The sequence below is a fragment of the Nelusetta ayraudi genome, unplaced genomic scaffold, assembly GCF_046127955.1.
Source record: "Nelusetta ayraudi isolate G7.1 ecotype Tasmania unplaced genomic scaffold, CSIRO-AGI_Nayr_v1 ptg000151l, whole genome shotgun sequence".
Classification (NCBI taxonomy): domain Eukaryota; kingdom Metazoa; phylum Chordata; class Actinopteri; order Tetraodontiformes; family Monacanthidae; genus Nelusetta; species Nelusetta ayraudi.
This window is the reverse complement of record NW_027466201.1, coordinates 1,921,847-1,941,328: the sequence shown is the minus strand read 5'-3', so window position 1 is coordinate 1,941,328 and position 19,482 is coordinate 1,921,847. Positions and strand designations below refer to the sequence as shown.

The following is a 19,482-nucleotide window of genomic DNA, read 5'->3' as shown; positions in this document are numbered from 1 at the left end:
GGTTCTCTGCAGTGATATAAAGCTGAGAACTGGGAACAAAATTCCCAGTTGTTTGCTCCTCTTTAAACATGTTGAAACTGTTACGTGGGATTTAACGCTTAAAATGTGTATCATGTGTATAATCATGTGTATCAGCCTAATGATTTTTTTTTCTCTCACTTTTATCTGTACAGTTAATTAATGTCATAAGCAAAATTGGACGAAATCATACTTGCAAGGAAAAGCAAAAATCAAAACCAAAGATCAGTTTGAAAAAAAGAGTAAAATACAATAGTGCGGACTGATATTCATTGAGAGAGTGTCGTGTTCCACAATATTCACACGTGCCTGAAGAAGAGTTATATTAGAAATGAAGTACTAAGCAAAACTAAAAAAAAAAAGGTGCTCTTCCATGAATCCGACTTTTTAGCAAACAAATCAACAATTAAAGATAGAGAAAATGTTATCCTTCACTTAAATCTGAAGCTATAATAATAACCAAATTGCAGGTATATAAATACCTGCAATTTGTACGATAGCAGCAGTTCAGTTTATTATTATTTTGTCTTTTTTAACACACAGCGAGACTTGGGACACAGTTCGGATGGGCAAAAGACTTTAGTTTTACGGGTGTTTTCTTTAAATATTCTTGTGGGACAACTGTTGTGGAACCCAACCTGCCACAACTGTCTTCCAAGGAACGTGGCTTGGGTGTGTGGAGGGCAACCCAACCCTTTTCTTGAGGATCAACAAGTGTGATTTCTTAACGGTTCTTCTCTCAAACATCTGTGAATGTTTGTATTTCCAGTGGAGTGTCTGTCCAGCTGTCACAACTAGCACATTGCTCAAGTCTTCAAGTTTGTAGGTATGCGGTCAAGTGCAATCTTGGCCCAGGGAGTAGGACCCCCCTGCCATGGAGAGTCCCCAGGCACTTTGGATCTTCTGACATCATGTCCTGTGTTTTCAAAATCACCAAAACAGTGAGATTCAAAGCCGTCAAGAACAGAAATTAGGGATGAGACCACTATGAAAGGGCCGTTTGGAGGAGAGGGGCCCTTAAGGCCGAATGCATTTCAAAGATGGTGAGGAGGGGGGAGCGAAGCTTCTCCGGCACAACCTTTCACCTCTTTCGTTGGGCTCCTCTAACTGAGCTCAGAACATTTTGTGGCTTGGTGTGTTGTTTGCAGATCTTAACGATTTCCTTAGAAAAAGGTGGCAAATCATACAAGCTTTAATTTGGGGACAATTGTCGGGCAACCCAACCTGCCACAACTGTCTTCCAAGGAAGGGGGCTTGGCTGTTTGGAGGGCGACCCAACCTTTTTCTTCGGAATCAAAGGTGGCAGATTTTACAAGCTTTTCTTTGGGGACAATTGTTGGGCAACCCAACCTGCCACAACTGTCTTCCAAGGAAGGGGGCTTGGGCGTGTGGAGGGCGACTCAACCCTTTTCTTGGGAATCAACAGGTGATTTTGAAACGGTTCTTCTCTGAAACTCCTGGCGGTCATGGTTCATTTTCCCATAGGGCATTGACATGGCTCGAGGAGGCCCTGCCACCATTGCAATAAAAGAAACAAACTGAATAATTCATACATTCTTCCGTGGGTTACTGCATCCATAGCCTGGAAGTCTTTCTAAAGACAAAGAAAAAGGACAATCAGTGGCATCCGAATGCACCTGAGCTCAATTTTGAGGGTCATGACAGAGCCTATGAATACTTATGAACATGTTTTCTTAGTTCTTATTTTTTTAAATTAATTTCCAAAAATCTAAAAAAAGGAAAAAAACGTTTTTAAGTTTTCATTCTGGGATGTTATTTGTGGAAATTTATTATAGGAAAAAAATAATTCAATCCATTTTGGAATGTGGCTGGAACATACAACATGCTGTGAATGAATGGATGCACTGCACATGACAGCAGTATCAAGACACTCCATTTGTTTGCACTTCTGCTTCATGCACGTCAGTAGATAGTTTTATGACAAAATGTTTTTCAAAATGCTTTGTTCAGATTTTTTGTGCATGGGACAACACACTGTGACTTGGCTTTGTGACTGAAGTATGACACCAATAGTTAAAAGGAAAGTTGCATCAGGCTATGCTGCAGGCCAAAAACCTTGTGATCAGCTAAACCAAACTCCACCCCCTCAGAACCCCACCTTTTCATCACTACTCTATAAAAATGGCGATAAAACTCAGGTAGTTACCCAGAGGTTGAATCCACAGGGTGAAGACTAAATTCAGCTCTACTTGTACAGTTTGAATTGTACGACCATGCCTCAGTACAAGGTGGAAGTGACAACTGGTGACTTGTATTGGGCAGGAACATTGGACAATGTTTATGTCACCATATGTGGAAGCAAGGGGCAAAGTAAGCGCACAAAGTTGGACAACTGGGGACCGGATTTCAACACCAGTCAGGTAAGTTGGAACCATGCAGCATGTTTGCATGAAAAAACAGATTCTCCTGTTCAACAAATTGATAGAGATTTTGAATGTCCTGTAATCCAAAAAAGAACGGTCACAGAAAGATTTGTTTTCATGGTGGTGTCATTTTTTTTTTACATTTACATATCTTTCCAAACAATATATGGCATCTCTAAGTTAATTTTTCCATCTACCACCTCTTTCCAGACCAGTACCTACAATGTTGACACCCTTGGGTATCTGGGGGAAGTTCTGCTGCTCAAAGTGGAGAAAGAGTCTTTCATGCAGTTAAACGATGATTGGTACTGCTCCAAAATTGAGGTGACTCCTCCAGGAGAAAAGGCCATTGTTTTCCCTTGTTATAAATGGCTCTCCACAGGAGAGCCCCTGGAACTGAGAGGAGGGAGAGGTGTGACTCAGATTCTATAAATAACAAGTACAAATGCAGTACAAATCCATGCATTTTATACATACAGTACATACATACATACATACATACATTAAATTAATTTGATTGTTTTCATAATCTCTCAGCAATCAAAGTTTTTGAGGAAGTTCATGACTTGCTGAAACGCCACCGGAGAAATCAGCTGAGGAACAAAAAGATATCCTATCAGTACGTTTTTCCTCCTATGGTTCTGTTGTAATCCTGCAATTACAAAACAGTCTTATCTTACTTTCTGGATAAATACTTGTTTCATTTTCATCAATTGTTCTTGTCTATTGGTCTTATTTAGGTGGAAGATTATGGCTAAGGGACTACCCCTCAGCAGTGACTTCAGAACTCTTCAGGAGCTACCAGGTGAAATGGGCTTCACTTCAGGAAGACAAGGACAAATGGGATTATTAAAAATCATTAGGTTTGTGGGTTAAGTTACACATCGAACACATTTTGGGTTCATTCAACAGTATTCTGAGCAATGTCACCAAAAACAATCCAATACAAAATGTCTTATCATTCTAAAGTTTTTTTTTTCTTGGTGTTGTCCTCAGCGACCTGCAGCTCAGTTGGAGAGGGGTGCTTGGATCTACCAAAAAATTAGAAAGTTTTGATGAAGTGAGAGACGCGTTTACATTCAAGTCAACAAAACTTTCAGGTAGAAATATTCACTTATTTACCACTTTATTAAGTAAAACTAGCTAAAAGGAAAAATCCTTCTGAATGTTTTCTCCCAACAACAGGTGAAAGACCATACAATTTCAATACTAGTTATAAAAAAAAATGCAAAAAAAAAAAAACGCAGATCAAGAAAAATCAAGCAGGCACAAACAAGAGGCCTTTGCTTTTGAAACAGGGTGACTTGACATCAAAAAACTCTCTTTCGAAAAAAAAGTATTATAATAATCGATTATTATTGTGCCTGTCGCTCATTTTACAGATCATGTTGCAAAACACTGGAAGGAAGATGACTTTTTTGGATATCAGTTTCTTAACGGACTCAACCCAACTATGATCAAGAAGTGCACTGAGCTTCCCGAAAACTTCCCAGTCACAGAGGAAATGGTGAAGCCATTCCTGAAAGAAGGAAGCTCTTTTAAGGAAGAGATGGAGGTATGGAGATTGCACAGGGATGGTCTTTGCTTTGGATGAACTGTAATTCTGCCTGAGGCCACATTGAAATTGGATGAATTGTGGTTGATCTTAAAGTTTAACTCCCACAGAAAGGCAACATCTTCATCTATGACCAGAAGAAGATGGATGGGATCCAAGGCAGGCACTACAATGGAGAACAACTGCAAATAACCCCTGGACTCTGTCTCTTTTACCTGAACCCAGAAGACAAAATGATGCCAATTGCAATACAGGTTGTGTGCTTTATACTCTACAACCTTGTTTTTAACAATAACAATAAAAAAACACAAAAAGAATATTTTGATTGAAAGTTGTAGTATGATCCATGAAAGCTATTATTGCATTATTGCTCTACATTATTTCAAATTTCAGTTTAGTTTTTTCAATGTTCATAAAATATTTAAAGAATGTTGAAGATTTTTCCCTTACAATTTTAATTTGAAAAATGTAAAGAGTTTTCTCAGTGGTTCTCCTTCTGCCAATGTTCCAGTTGCAGCAACAGCCCTCTGAGAAGAACCCCATCTTTCTGCCCAGCGACTCAGAGACAGACTGGCTACTGGCCAAGATGTTCATCAAAAATGTTGACATAATGGATCATGAAACAGTCCATCATCTCATGAACACTCACTTCCTGGCTGAAGTCTTTGCTTTGGCTACTCATCGCTGCTTCCCAGAGATTCATCCCCTGTACAAGGTAAAAGAGTGCTGTGAACAGTGCTGGTGCCCTTCTTTTGCCCACTGTCACGTTCCTATTGCATTTTAAATTTAATTTCTGATTTTCAATTGAATGTAAAAATCCTGGGCGACACGGTGGCGCAGTGGTTAGCGCTGCCGCCTCACAGCAAGAAGGTCGTGGGTTCGATTCCGGGGCCTGGACCTGGGACCTTTCTGTGTGGAGTTTGCATGTTCTCCCCGTGTCTGTGTGGGTTCTCTCCGGGTTCTCCGGCTTCCTCCCACACTCCAAAAACATGCATGTGAGGTCAATTGAACACTCTAAATTGTCCGTAGGTGTGCATGTGAGTGTGAATGGTTGTTTGTCTCTATGTGGCCCTGCGATGAACTGGCGACTTGTCCAGGGTGTCCCCTGCCTTCGCCCTAAGACAGCTGGGATAGGCTCCAGCAGACCCCCGTGACCCTGAATAGGAATAAGCGGGTATAGAGAATGAATGAATGGAATGTAAAAATCCTAACTTCTTTATTTGTTTGATTGTGTGTGATTCACTGTGAGAAAAGTGGTATGTGTGTGTGTGTGTGCGTGCGCAAGTGTATTTGGTATACAAATGGTATATTTATTGTATACAAACATTACTTGCCTGTTTTAAATTTGGTTCGGAAATAGCCTGATTTGCATTGTGACAGCTTAGTAAATGAAGATCGTAGGCAGACCACTAAAATGTAATCTTTTTCTATAGTTGCTTGTACCACACTTCCGATTCACGCTGCCTATCAACATTTTAGGCCGACCAATTCTTCTTGGACCGGAAGGAGCATTGAGCGTCGTATGTTCTATTCATATAACAATCATTGATAATTTGACACCTTCAGTTAAATGATGAGTTTGAGCTTGTGTTGTTTTTTGACGGCATTCAAAAGTAATTTCACTGATATTAGAGCTCACTTGGACGCAACGGTGCAATCGAGCTGATGAGAAGGTCCATGCCAGAGGTGACCTACAGCTCCCTCTGTCTGCCAGAAAACATAACTGCACGGGGACTGGATTCTGTCCCCAACTTCTACTACAGAGACGATGGCCTCGAGCTGTGGGGAATCATTAACAGGTTTTCACTGAGTAGTACTGACTTTGAATTTCTGATTTCAAGCAAAAAAAAAGAAAAAGAAAATGTTGATTAAAAAATATTTCTATTTTCCAGATTTGTGAGGGGAGTGGTGAGTCACTATTATCAAAATGAAAGCGACGTCCGAAGGGACACTGAGCTGCAGGAGTGGATCAGTGAGATTTTCAAATTTGGCTTCTTGGGAAACAAAGACTCAGGTAGAGACTAACCATTTTGTCTGCAAGTGTTCTGTGTGGCTTAATCATTTGTCCATACAGACAGTTAACCTTGTCATTTCACAACAAAAAAGGTATTCCCACATCCTTCCATACCGTCGACGAGGTGATCAAGTTCATCACAATGGTGATCTTCACAGTTACTGCACAACACGGTGCAATCAATAATGGACAGGTTGGTCGAGTGTCTGAGGAGTGGTGTGCGAAACAACAGACCCTTGATACAAAATTCAAATTTAAAGAACATCTTTCTTCATCAATCTAGGTTGACTATGTCACCTTCACGCCAAATGCTCCACTCCTGTTGCACCAATCTCCACCAACCACCAAGGACGAATCAAGCTTGGAAACAATTTTGGAAACCCTTCCAAATATTGGAGAGATGGCTCTCTTTAACTTAACAGTTGTCATCCTCTCAGAAAAATATCAGGGCCTGGTAAGTTTTGGTTTTACTATACAAAGGAATTTGATGGTTACAGTATTTTTGCCGGTTTTTAACTGCACTGCAAACAAAATTACTTTTTTTTTCTCATCAATTTGGCAGATTCCCATTGGAACATACCCTGACCAGAGATTCGATGAGAAGGCTCCTAAGGAGATGATTGGAAAGTTCCAAGAGGAATTGGTAAAACTTGCTGAAGTCATTATGACCAGAAATAACGACCTTCAAATACCCTACACTTACCTGAATCCTGACCTTTTAGAGAGCAGTATAACTGAATGATCAAAGACGGCAATGGCATATTTTCATTGGGACCCCATCAACTTACAATAATCATCCCCCAACTGTATGAATGAGCCCCAGATATAATTAATTGATTTATAATTAAACAATTTCCCAGTGATAAATTCAGTTTTAATAATATAGCGACAGATATGATTACCGTAGACAAACTTCAAAACTTTTTCAAGTTGATTGTATCAGGTTATGCCCTTAATATCACAAATAAACTGAATAGAAGCTTATATCGACTGTCTCACACTTTGCACGTAATGTTGTACAGGTGTGTGACACAAGTCTGGGTCCCTACATGAAAATAATTCTTGTTGTTTGCTCTTCTTCCACGTGTTTTAGCTGTTAGGTGAGATTTCAAGCTTTTCACACTTTTTGCTTAAAATTAAATTGATTTTAGTTTTGCTTGTCGCTGGGATCGTTAAATAACTAGAGATACAAACCATGGTCATTCAAAAAAGGAGCTTTGCAAGCATGAATAGCTAGCCCAGCATATATGAAATGGGAGTGGCGCATGGTGAAATATGGGTCATGTAGGAAATGAACTTTAAATGCTCTCAATATCATGTTTCTAATACTGTCTTGGTGGAGGAATCTCAAATAAAGCTTATTTTGCATCGCATCTGCCTTTTTTTCCCCCTCAAATAATTAGGGAATGAATTTCCCTGACTTAGCTAACTTTTGATTTAACCATTGTTAGGACAAGCAGAGGATAGACAAGGACAGGCTTGTGCTGACTGGCTAACTTATCCTCTGGCACTAGCAATTTTTTATTTACATAAGAAATCATTCAAATTTAGCAGAATTGTGGAAAAAATATGAACTTCTTATGAGGTCTTTAAAGGGTTTATTATCTGAGGTTGCTAATATTCTACTTTGTTTGCCCAAAGAGACGCTCTGGTGAATGTGCTAAATGCTTTACATGAATGTATTCTGTTCGCTGTCGTTTCATGCACTTTGCACTTGGAAGTGACATTAGTGACGAGTGACACACCACTAGTCTCTACTCCTGAGTGGATCTGCTTTGCACAACATACACAGCTGTACACCAAGTTTTGATAAAGTGTTGTGACTGGCCGAAATGTACCGAAATGCCTTCGTTTGTCGTTGTGTATTGAACTGAACAGGGCGTACTGAACGATTCAGGATAATACCGAATGTTGCATGTTGAAATGTTGCATCCCTAAGGTGCATAATACGGGACCTTTGAAGTAACCCATAGCCATCAAATCTTGGGACCTGCTTAGCTCGAAAGCGGATGCCGCAAAATCTTTACGATAAACAGGTTTTTCATGGCGAGGTTGCGAGTCCAACTGAATCATTCTGTCCAGCACAAAGCTCGACAGTGTCTTGAGGCATACTTTGCTGGTAAGAATAGGCCTAACTGTAACAGAATTACAGAATCCAGTGAGAATTTAAAAGACTCAAGAAGTCTTTGTTAATTTTTAGTTGTACTTGGCTTCCCAGTTTTCTTTTAAATGGTAGTACCCAGCGCTGTAGTGGTGAAAAGGTGTCGCCTGTGGCAGCTCTCTCATGGCTTTAAAAAAAATTGTGGATTAACTGCAAAATTCATTCATCCACATACGTCATGAGACTATAACAGATGTGTATATTAAGCCCATTACAAAGGACCCCCCCAAACCCCCCTCCACACACACACACACACACACACACACACACACACACACACACACACATACACACACACACACACACACACATACTTTGAACAAATTCTAATTAATTTCTAATTACTTTGCATGCAGAGTAACTACTGTACTGTACTGTACAGTATATAATTAGAAATCAAATATTAGAGTTTGCCACAACCCTGATTGCAGGAAGGAAGCGGGTATAGGAGATGGATGGACAGATAATGCCGTTTGATGGCTTTGCTTTAGTCAGTGTGTACGCAATGAAAATTCCTCATGATATTTGAATCATACACTAAAAGGAAATATCTACATGAACCGGTTAGTTACGAGGCAAATTAGATGGAAAGGATCAGAATTATTTCCATCCACTTAATACTAGCTTTCTCAACCGTCAAGGCATCAGACATGTTGATCATATATTCAGAAAATACTTCTTGGGCTTGAATGTGGATCATCTAAGCCTCCAAATATGTGAGAAACTGGTCCCTTTTTTTGCTTTGCTTTGATTTTACTTTGAAAACACACACAGAAGCACCAAAGAAATCTCTGTAACCTGCCAAACATGACAAACAGGAAAGACAAGATTAATGCATTCCACCTCTGTGGAATTCACAAATTTGAGGGTGATGGTTGGAATAGTCTGCAACTACAAGAAGGACAGACTTAGCAGGGAAACAGTTGACCATGGGAGAAGCAGTCAGACAATTTGGTTAAGGAATTAAGAGATATTAGATTTCCTACTTCTCTCAACAAAATTGACAAAAAATATCCTCAACAAAAAATTACAATTCTTCCTCTAAGATTCATTTCATGATAATGGCCGAGTACAAGGTGGAAGTTACAACTGGTAATCTGGTAAAAGCAGGAACAGATGACCATGTATATGTCACCTTATTTGGAATCAACGGGCAGAGTGAGCGCACAGAGTTGGACAACTTTGGACGAGATTTCAAAACTGGTGGGGTAAGTCAGGAACACGAGGTGCATTATAGCATTTACAGGATTATGAACACTTAAGGGTTAAAACTCAAATTGAGAAATGCTTAGAACATGGTAATAGAGGTTGGTACTTTTCTTCAATTGTTAGCATGCTGAAACAACTTTTTATGTGCCACATTTTTCTCAGCAAACTCAGGCTGAGCATACCAGTAAATCCATACAGATTGTGACAGCAAATGTAAAAACATACTTTGGCAAATCCACACTCATAACCAGCAGCCTTTCCAGTCCAACCAGCTATCTGCAGTTCAACAAGCTGCCTCAACTTTACTGCAGATACCACCTCCGGCAAATGGCTCCATGCTAATGTTGTTAATTACGATCTCTTTCCAGATTGGAACCTACACTATTTCAACCAGTTTGTCCTTGGGGGAACTTCTGCTGCTCAAAGTGGAGAAGGATCCTTGCTTTCTTCTCCCTGAGGATGAGTGGTACTGCTCCAAAATTGTGGTGACAACTCCAGAAGGAGACGCCATTCTTTTCCCTTGTTACAGATGGATTTCCAGAGGAGAGCACGTGGAACTGAGAGGAGGGAGAGGTCTGCCTCAAATTCAATAACCAGTCAAATTAGCAGGTCAAAATTTAGTATTTGTTAGGTATTTCTTCCTTCCTATATTTTTTATTGATATGATTGTTTTCAAAACTCCCCAGCCATGAAAGTTTTTGAAGACGATCATCCCTTGCTGGTAGAGCACCGAAGAGAGCAGTTGAGCCTTAAAAAGAGCTTCTACCGGTAAGGTTTTCCTAGAATGTGAGGTTCAAGTGTCATCCTGAGGTTACAGTCACAGATTATTTTAAATTGTGGGATAATTTGGCTGTTCTTGTCGGTTTATCTGGTTTAGATGGAAGACTCTGGCTGAAGGACTCCCCCACATCATTGACTTCAACGATACCTCAGAGCTACCAACTGAAATTCGCTTCTCTTCAAAAAGATCAGATGAAGTCCAGTATACAAAAATTACAACGTGGGTTAAGATTCATTATCTGTTCGTTAAACAAGATTTAGACCGTGGCGCCAATGTGTTATTTCCCTCTTTTTACTCTCATCTTTTTTTTTTAGTGGCATTGAACTCAAACTGAAGGGAATGCTTGGATCTACTGAAAAATTTGACAGCCTTGAAGACATGACAAAAATCTTCTGTTTCAAATCAACAACAATTTCAGGTAGACACACTTGCTAACAGACAAACATTTTTTTTTTTTTTTTGGACTTTGAAGAAGCAGGGCTTTCCACTATTGTGTGAAAGCCTGTGCCAATGCTTTTAGAGTAGTATATACTGAGGTGTAAAAAGAGGAATCAAAGGGCATGCAACAGGTAATCTTTGAGATTTGTTCACAAATGACAGGAAGATAGTTGGTTTGTGGCAACAGACTGCTGTACTGGACAACTTTGGTAATAAAAGAGCTCGATTCTTAATTTATCAGTCTATCTATATTCTCATCTACCAGTCTTTCTACCAAGTCTTTTCCTCACCTAAAATCACAATCTCTTGATTATGGCCGAGAGGAAAAGAGAGAAGTTATAAACAACTCAAATGAGGCTTCTTCAGTGACCAGCTGGGGAAGCCTCCTTTAAAAGAGGGTGATAAGCTCAACCATGCAAATAGAGATTTGATTGAGGCGCTGCTCCTTGCTGTTGAAAGAAGTCAATTGAAACGGTTCAGGGATCTGATTAAGACGACACTGAGACATCTCCAAGTGTCTGTCATGGCTGTAGAGAACGTTGAGGGTCCCCAAGAGGAAATGGGAACCCATTGCTTGTCTGGGATACTAGAAAACTGTTTTTAATGTTAATTGTTTTTGCACCCATTGTTCATTTTACAGAGTATGTTGCAGAACACTGGAAAGAGGATGACTTTTTTGGATATCAGTTTCTGAACGGAATCAATCCAAATAGGATCAAGAGGTGCTCAGAGCTTCCCAAAAACTTCCCTGTCACAGAGGAAATGGTGAAGCCATTCTTGAAAGAAGGAAGCTCTCTGAAGGAGGAGATTGAGGTACGGAAATCACTCCAGCCCAATCCTTGCTTTAGACAAAACTGCCTGTAATTCTACCTTAGGCCAGTTTGAAACTGTTTGAATTGAGGTTGCTCTACATGTATGTATGATGTGTAACCCCAAGGAAGGCCACATATTCATTTATGACCAGAAGAAGGTGGACGGGATGTCAGGAAGGGACTACAATGGAGAACCTTTGTATGTGACTCCTGGACTCTGTCTCTTCTACCTCAATCCACAAAACAAAATGATGCCCATTGCAATACAGGTATGCCACTGACGCTGCAATCTCATTTCATTCAACAATGACAAGATCATTGAAAAGCACGTTTTGGAATTTCACCTCATTTTTCTCAACATTCACAAGATTATGTGGGCAATTTCCGATTGAAAAAAATATTCTTCTTGTTATTGTTAGTCTTACTGTGATCCTCCTCTCAACGGCCCAGTTGCAGCAACAGCCCTCTGAGAAGAACCCCATCTTTCTGCCCAGTGACTCAGAGACAGACTGGCTACTGGCCAAGATGTTCATCAAAAATGTTGACATAATGGATCATGAAACAGTCCATCATCTCATGAACACTCACTTCCTGGCTGAAGTCTTTACTGTCGCTACTCTTCGCTGCTTCCCAGAGATTCATCCCCTGTACAAGGTAGCGGGGCACACAGAGCTGGTGCCCTTCTTTTGGCCACTTGGTGTGAACTCTTACAGACAAATGTATTATAATATACCGTATACTATGGCATGGCAATGATATACCTTTCTGTTTTCAGGTGAAATTTGATGAAACAGGGCTTTATTGAGAACCACTGTGTGTACACAAAATGAGGATTGAAAGCAGGCCACACCACTTCGAAGTTATTAATTATAAAAACAAACTTGATGTGAAAATGTGGCAGTTTGTCTGTAAAATGTGGCCCTGGCCACCTTAGGAAAAAAAGCTTTACTTTCTGAATGAGAGCAATAGACAGGCCACCAATAATGTTTTTTTATCTTTGTCTTTGCAGTTGCTCATACCGCACTTCCGCTACACTCTAAATATAAACATTGGCGGCCGCCCAGCTCTTTTGGCACCTGGAGGACCACTGAGCATGGTATGGTCGATTCATATAATAATTTCACAATGTTCTGACGACTCAAGTTAAATGTTGAGATTACATGACAAAATGTCATTGACGTTAGAGTTCAGTTGGATATGAAGGCAGTCTAGAGCTGATGAGAAGGTCCCTGCCAGAGGTGACCTACAGCTCCCTCTGTCTGCCAGAAAACATCACTGCAGGAGGATTGGAGTCTGTCCCCAACTTCTACTACCGAGACGATGGCCTCAGGCTGTGGGAAATCATTAACAGGTTTACACTCCAATTAAACCTCTCACTTTCTAATTTCAGGCCAAAGATTTGTTGATTTAAAAAAAAGAAACTATTAAAACAATAAAACTATTTGTATTTCCTAGATTTGTGAAGGGAATGGTGAGTCACTATTATCCAGCTGACAGCGACGTCCAAAAAGACACTGAACTGCAGGAGTGGATCAGTGAGATTTTCACCCATGGCTTCTTGGGAAACAAAGCTTCAGGTGGAGACTAACCCTTCTGTGTCTGCAAGTGTCCTGTGTGGTTTGTCCATTTTTCCATACAGTCAGTAAAGCTTGGCATTTCCCTACAACATAAGGTTTTCCTACGTCCTTCCATACTGTTGAGGAAGTGATCAAGTTCATCACAGTGGTGATCTTCACAGTCTCAGCGCAACACGCTGCAGTCAACAATGGACAGGTTAGCAAAGTCTCTAAATAGGGGTGGAGCAGCACAATATTCAAGATTGGGGATTTTATAATGCACATATTCTATAACCCTTGTCTCACTTTCCCAACCCAGTTTGACTACGCCGTCTTCATACCAAATGCTCCGATCCTGTTGCACAAACCTCCACCAACCACCAAAGGCCAAACAAGCCAAGAAACTATTTTGGAGATCCTTCCAAATGTTGGAGAGACAGCTGCCTTTGCTGCAATGCTTGTTCTCCTCTCAGAAAAGTATAGTGACCAGGTAAATAGATTTTTACTAAGAAAACCCCCTGCAAAAATTATAAAAACTTTCAAACACAAAAAAGTTTTGAATTGTATTGCAAACAAAATTTCCAAGATAAGCAGCTGTACCTTTTTGTGTGTGTGTATTTTGGCAGGTTTTCTTGGGAACATACCCAGAGCAGCGATTTGATGAGCCGGCTACGGAGGACATGATTGACAAATTCCAAGAGGAGTTGTCTCTTCTCTCTGAAGCAATTACTACAAGAAATGCAAAGCTTGAAATACCCTACACATACCTGAACCCTTCCATCATTGAGAACAGCATATCAATCTAATATAGGCTGAGATAACAAGACAAGACTAATCATTTATTTGCTCCTTTCTCTGAGCATCTTTATTGCATGCTGACAAATGAAACAGAGTTTGGATGGTGGGAAAGGTGAGGATTTGTATTGGGGATTGGAAGAATACAGGTAGATTAGAGTACTAGTGATGACATTTAATAATACGCTTTAGTGGGGATAGTGGGGTTTTATTGTCTATTAATCTGGAGACTTTGCTGTCAGTTTACACTTTTCTTCCATCAGAATGTTTAGTAAGCCTCTGTCTGTTTTGTTTTTTGCCAAATAGAGTGGACAAATAAATGAATTAGCACAGCTCCAAAGTTACTTTGCAAGGCAACTGGACCGATTTAATCAGGTCAAACAGGTTCTGACAACACGGTTGTCTCTGTGTCGCAGAGATTTATGTAGCTTTGATGTCAGTTCGCCTTTTTCTTTCTTTCAGAATTTTTTTTTTTAGAACTGCCTCGTTTTGCTTTTGGCAAATAAAGCACCCAAGTTACTTGTCACTTGAACTTTCTTGATTTCTAATGATATACTGTACAGTACAGTACAGTAGTTACTCTGCATGCAAAGTAATTAGAAATTAATTAGAATTTGTTCAAAGTATGTGTGTGTGTGTGTGTGTGTGTGTGTGTGTGTGTGTGTGTGTGTGTGTGTGTGTGTGTGTGTGTGTGTGGGCTGGCCGTTTGAACAGAGAAACGTGAGTGTGTTGTCACTCTGAAGGCTTGATGGATGCAGGTCACTGCTGCCACTGCAAGGTAACTCGAGTGGACCGATTTAATAAGGTCAAATTCACAACAGGTTCTGACACCACGGTTGTCACTCTGTCGCAGTGGTATCCATTACGATGCATAGAACTCCACTATTCCTGCCAATTTACGACTTTATCATATCCGGCTTTTAATATATATTATTTCTAGTGTTTCTTCGGAGCTCTGTCACCGCAACCCGATTGGCTAGCCGTTACATTTAATCGCCGGACCGGAAATACGAGCTACAAGCTCCAACAGTCTGCATGAGTGGACGAATCGGTAGTTCGGAGGAGGCGGAGGAAAAAAAAAAATGTTGTTCAGGTTCGGCGTCATCCTCACTCCGGAATCTTCGGACATCGAGGTGCTTGTCGTGGGTTCGCGGGTGGAACTTGGTCACTGGGACCCGGGCAGGGCGCTTCAGATGACCGCCTCTCGGAAGTTGCCGTCACCGCACGAACCGTGCTTGTGGACCGTCGACGTGCAGCTGGCCGAGCCGGTGAAAGACCCGATGTGGTTCAAATTCGTCAAAAGAGCCGGAGACACTTTAATATGGGAGGGTCAGTGACGCAACATTGTCTGAATTATATTTTTCCCCCTGCAATTGACTTCACGGAACCATGCATTCCAGTGAACGTTTCGTGCAAATAAAGTCATAAACAAAAATAACCTTGTCCGCCATGTTTGTTTTGTTTTATGTATTGTAAGCTCGTCGCCACGCGATGGCGGTAAAGTATTGTCTAAAGTCAGCCAGTTGGAGCTGTGAGTTCAGATATAAATTACTGCTAGGGACCTAAGAAGAGACTTTCCGTCTAATAATTTGAATACCAGCCACTACGGAAATACAGTTTTACCGACTTGTTTTCCTTTAAAAAAAAAAAAAAAAAAAAACATAAATTTTGTCTTGTTTTTTTATTTTTTATTTTTTTATTTTTTTAAATGAAAGCAAGGTTCCTTTTACTTATTTCAGATTAGATTTAAAACATTTGGGTTGCATGTTTTGTCCGCCAACCTTCTGAAAAGATGTCTCCTCCTCTTCATCTCCAGGCAGCAGTCCAGGCCATGATCGATGCTGTTCTTATGATGACCGCAACGTTGTGGATGGAGTGTACTGCCACCCAATTGGCCACTGGATAGAGGAAACGGGACACACAGACGAGATGAGACATACAACCAACTTTTACTTCAGTGTGGCTGGTCAAAGCGCCATGCATTTCTCCAGGTGATATGGTGTCATCAAATCCTCTTGTGTCATTTTCAGAAAAGAGAAAAAAAAAAAAAAAAGGTGGAGGGTGTATGTATAGTCTTTCGTTGAAAAGATGCATTGGCTTTGACACCTGTATGTCAGGAATGGTGCATGGATAAAATGGTTCTCTTTTCTGTGGCACAGCACCTTTGCCAAAAAAAGAAAAAAGGTTTAGATCCAGACACCTACAAGGCCACTGTCAAGGACCCCTATTCAGAAGGACGCTCTGTCCTGTTGCACTCTTTCTAATTTAAGGAAATGCAAATCTTGGACCTTGCAGACGCATGGCCTTGAGTTTAATCCCCACATTTATTGCTTGGATTTAGTGCCAGCTTATTACATATGGATACTGTCTGAAGAAGAAAATAAAATAATCATAGTGGAGAAAGCTCATAGCGACACTTTTACCTGAACAATTTACACTCCCGGAGGCACCACCTGAGTCTGAAGCCCAATGGCTGCGGAGACGTTCCCTACTCGTACTCAAAATCCTAACGTCAGCTTATTGCTGTGCTTCCCAATAACTTACACTCAAGAATGAGCCAACACTCTGCTTCCAGTACAGTAAATCTCACTTGAAAACATCTATACAGACAAGCCCTTTAAATCTGTTGCATCCTTTGGTCTGCAATGACCCCATTCTTTCTTTGTACATTGTTTAATTGTATTGTATTTTTTTAAGGAAGGTGCCCATGAAAAAAATAAACTATTATTCTTATTCTTATTCTTATTCTTATTCTTATTCTTATTCTTATTATTATTATTATAATTATTATGTTGCCAATCAGTTACCCCAAGACTTTTACACTTTTCTACAGCTTCAGTATAGCTTTGATATAACATAATTTACCTTGATTAAGGCATTGGGCTGCAAGAGCAATTTTAAGAGTATGTTCCCTCACTTTCATGCGCCACAGCCTCTGGTTTTCACTTGACGTTTGCTAATGAGCATGAAACGCGGTCTGCCTCAGACCCTGATGTTCAGAAAGAAAATTAGAGGGACAAGAGGTCAATAAGGGATGAGGGTACTCTCTCAGAGATGACAGCCTTTTGCTCGTTAGTGCGCTGCTGTTGCTGTCACCCTTGCAGTTGTCTGTTTGCCATTTAAAAATCCTCGGGAATAAGAAAGAAAAAATCCATAAAAGACACAATGTTCCCTTACTTAATTGCCAAAGTCAGTGTTCTCCTCCTACCTATGTTTCCATTGATTGTTGAGGCCTCACCCTGTTCCCCTAAGAGACGTTTTGTGCCAAATCTGTGAATCATTACCCCACTAAATAATTGTACCTGATCTGCCAGATGGAATATCTTCTTGGTCTGTTGAATTTATGTCTGTAGTTTGTTCTTTGTTTGGTCACAGGTCGAAACTGATCAGTTTCTATGCGCTAGTCAAGACAAATTGAAAATTCTTTCTGTTCGGCAAGATGGATGATGCACACACTTGAATTTTTTTTCAACCTTTCAACCTCCATCTAAACTCAGGCAATACAAGCAATCTAGGGCAGTCCTCAATAAAAAAAAAAATAATAATTAAAAAATTAAAAAATTCCCAGCAGGAACAAATTCTTTCCATGAAAGCGAACCTGGGCAAACATAAATCACAAGATTGTTTATAAAAGCTAGTGTGTTTTTTTTTTTTTGTCTCCGCCAGAGTGCTGCCCAGTGTGTGGCTGGGCAGCTGCCCTCGCCAGGTGGAACACGTGACGGTAAAGATGAAGCACGAACTGGGGATCACTGCAGTGATGAACTTCCAGACGGAGTGGGATGTGGTGAACAACTCAAGTGGATGTAGGCGCGACGGGGGAGAGGCCATGACCCCGGAGATCATGATGAATCTGTACAAAGACTGTGGCCTGGTGTACGTTTGGATCCCCACACCGGACATGAGCACAGAGGGTGAGGCGACTATGGGAAATAATGATACTACTTCGGTATAGCTGTAATAATGTAACAACGATAAATATATATTTTTTATCAGTCAGTGGACTGGCACAGCTTGTCCACAGATGTTCAGAAATCACCAGCAAGGAAATGAACAAATTTAATGGACGATCTGAGGCAAACAATGCATGATGGGTTTTGAGTTAATCCACTTGCACAAACAATCAACAACCGGGAATAAGTTGAAAATCTGCTCAAGCTGTAAACTTGCAAAGTTTGCAGTCCATCAGCGGCAGTCTTTGCACTGAAGCCATGTTAAAATGCGCTTTGCCTCCTTGTCCGCCCCGGAGACGGGCTGCTAAAACTGACACTGACGGACCTTCAATGTGTTTGGAGCTGCAAAGTTCACAAAAAAAAACAACAACATAAAACCTGACTGCATGTTGCTGACAGAGCGCTGGGTGTTTACTTTCTCCCTTCTGCAGGTCGGATCAGGATGCTCCCTCAGGCTGTGTTCTTACTCCATGGTCTTCTGGAGAACGGTCACACCGTCTACGTTCACTGCAACGCCGGGGTGGGCCGGTCGACGGCGGCCGCGTGCGGCCTCCTGATGTACGTCCTCGGCTGGAGCCTCCGGAAGGTGCAGTACTTTGTTACGGCGCGCAGGCCGGCGGTGTACATCGACGAGGAGGCTCTGGTCAAGGCTCACGGCGACTTTGTCCAGATGTTCGGGCGGCTGCGCTCGTCCGTCTCTCAGGCCGAGATGTGAAAGTTCGGATCCTGTCGAGAAATCTCCTCGTCGGAAGTAAAAGGCCGAAAACTGTGTGGAAGACTTTTGATTCGCTGTCCCGAAAGATGACGTAGTCCAGCGTGAGACAGCCTCCCCAGATTTACAAATCCTACTGTAAATCATAACTGAAGTCAACTTAGGGAGCCTTCCGCAGTTTTTGAGTGGATGGCTGACCTTTCTTTTGTAACAATTTAATCGGATTGACATTTTGAACACTGGACTGGACTTTTTAAACTGCATGGACTGAGAGAATCTAAGCAACAACAACAACAACAAAAAGCCTAATGTGAATTTATTGCAAAGTAAATGACAATTGATTGCTGCCATTGACGTTGAGAGGAATGAAAGCTTGAAAATGTCATGTTTGTGTACGAGGAATCTTTTGAAAGGGAAAAAAAATATTCCCCCCTCTATTTGGGGAAAGAGAATGTGGGATTGCAATGGCACATTGCTGTAAAGTCACCCGTCACTACCTGCAACCAAAATAACAACAGCGGCTCTCCTGAGCTGGAGATGCCCTCACTTTCCACTTTAACTTGATAGTTTGGAATGAAAGAGTTGGGAAACAGGAGCTCACGGCATCAGTGGGAGTGGAGTGGGCTGTGCGCATGTGTGCGTTTCCATATTTATCCACACAATCTGAATATGAAATGAGTGAAACGCTTCTCTGTATTCTGCCTTTTGAAGAATGAGAGCGCGCACTCGTTGGTGAGTGAAATGAGGCCCGCACGGTTTGTGTTGTGTTGTGTTTTGCGTGGATTCCAGGCGGCCTTACATAATGGATGCCGGTGCGATTGTCAAAAGGTTTGCCGTTTATTCCGCCGGGGTTTTTTTTTTTTCAGCTCATGAATTATGCTATAGCGTGTTTCAAGTCTTCATTCTCCTGCATCTGCCAATCAAATGAACATATTGAAATGATAATAAGTGTTCAGTGTTTGCCAGTATCAAAGGCATCCCTTTGTCACTATTTCAATGAGGATGAAAAAATACATTTAGATCTATTAAAGGAAAGGCACTTTAAAGGACTAGTTGGAGGATCTTTTTTGGGGGGGGGGGATTTGAATTACACAGTG

General features: G+C 41.0%; 3 protein-coding genes across 3 annotated transcripts; all 3 read left to right on the top strand.

Annotated features, from left to right (window-relative positions):
- The first annotated feature begins 1,780 nt into the window (after positions 1-1,780).
- Positions 1,781-6,713, top strand: LOC142879912 (hydroperoxide isomerase ALOXE3-like). The gene is made up of 14 exons (XM_076013471.1): positions 1,781-2,399; positions 2,613-2,814; positions 2,940-3,021; positions 3,143-3,265; positions 3,399-3,502; positions 3,785-3,957; positions 4,068-4,211; positions 4,469-4,672; positions 5,391-5,477; positions 5,590-5,756; positions 5,850-5,971; positions 6,064-6,164; positions 6,255-6,425; positions 6,534-6,713. Exons 1-14 carry the CDS (start codon positions 2,253-2,255, stop codon positions 6,711-6,713), a joined length of 2,007 nt encoding a protein of 668 aa, XP_075869586.1. The 5' UTR covers positions 1,781-2,252.
- A 2,465-nt stretch (positions 6,714-9,178) lies between these two features.
- On the top strand, positions 9,179-13,951 carry LOC142879950 (hydroperoxide isomerase ALOXE3-like). The gene is made up of 14 exons (XM_076013532.1): positions 9,179-9,340; positions 9,710-9,914; positions 10,028-10,109; positions 10,219-10,341; positions 10,437-10,540; positions 11,201-11,373; positions 11,498-11,641; positions 11,823-12,026; positions 12,382-12,468; positions 12,557-12,723; positions 12,828-12,949; positions 13,045-13,145; positions 13,248-13,418; positions 13,555-13,951. Exons 1-14 carry the CDS (start codon positions 9,188-9,190, stop codon positions 13,732-13,734), a joined length of 2,016 nt encoding a protein of 671 aa, XP_075869647.1. The 5' UTR covers positions 9,179-9,187; the 3' UTR covers positions 13,735-13,951.
- A 440-nt stretch (positions 13,952-14,391) lies between these two features.
- epm2a (EPM2A glucan phosphatase, laforin) lies at positions 14,392-18,770 on the top strand. The gene is made up of 4 exons (XM_076013539.1): positions 14,392-15,052; positions 15,540-15,714; positions 17,390-17,634; positions 18,105-18,770. The coding sequence occupies exons 1-4, from the start codon at positions 14,806-14,808 to the stop codon at positions 18,386-18,388; spliced, it is 951 nt and encodes a 316-aa protein (XP_075869654.1). The 5' UTR covers positions 14,392-14,805; the 3' UTR covers positions 18,389-18,770.
- Positions 18,771-19,482: the final 712 nt, after the last annotated feature.

What these genes read in the sequence shown, in the direction of transcription:
- LOC142879912 (XM_076013471.1), top strand. Translation starts at nt 2,253, where the DNA reads ATGCCTCAGTACAAGGTGGAAGTGACAACTGGTGACTTGTATTGGGCA. An exon ending in CAAGTCAACAAAACTTTCAG is followed by an intron (nt 3,503 to 3,784) that starts GTAGAAATATTC and finishes CTCATTTTACAG; the next exon opens with ATCATGTTGCAAAACACTGG. An exon ending in GTGCAATCAATAATGGACAG is followed by an intron (nt 6,165 to 6,254) that starts GTTGGTCGAGTG and finishes TCATCAATCTAG; the next exon opens with GTTGACTATGTCACCTTCAC.
- LOC142879950 (XM_076013532.1), top strand. Translation starts at nt 9,188, where the DNA reads ATGATAATGGCCGAGTACAAGGTGGAAGTTACAACTGGTAATCTGGTA. An exon ending in CTCTGAAGGAGGAGATTGAG is followed by an intron (nt 11,374 to 11,497) that starts GTACGGAAATCA and finishes TGTAACCCCAAG; the next exon opens with GAAGGCCACATATTCATTTA. An exon ending in CTTGGGAAACAAAGCTTCAG is followed by an intron (nt 12,950 to 13,044) that starts GTGGAGACTAAC and finishes CTACAACATAAG; the next exon opens with GTTTTCCTACGTCCTTCCAT.
- epm2a (XM_076013539.1), top strand. Translation starts at nt 14,806, where the DNA reads ATGTTGTTCAGGTTCGGCGTCATCCTCACTCCGGAATCTTCGGACATC. An exon ending in AGACACTTTAATATGGGAGG is followed by an intron (nt 15,053 to 15,539) that starts GTCAGTGACGCA and finishes CTTCATCTCCAG; the next exon opens with GCAGCAGTCCAGGCCATGAT. An exon ending in ACCGGACATGAGCACAGAGG is followed by an intron (nt 17,635 to 18,104) that starts GTGAGGCGACTA and finishes TCCCTTCTGCAG; the next exon opens with GTCGGATCAGGATGCTCCCT.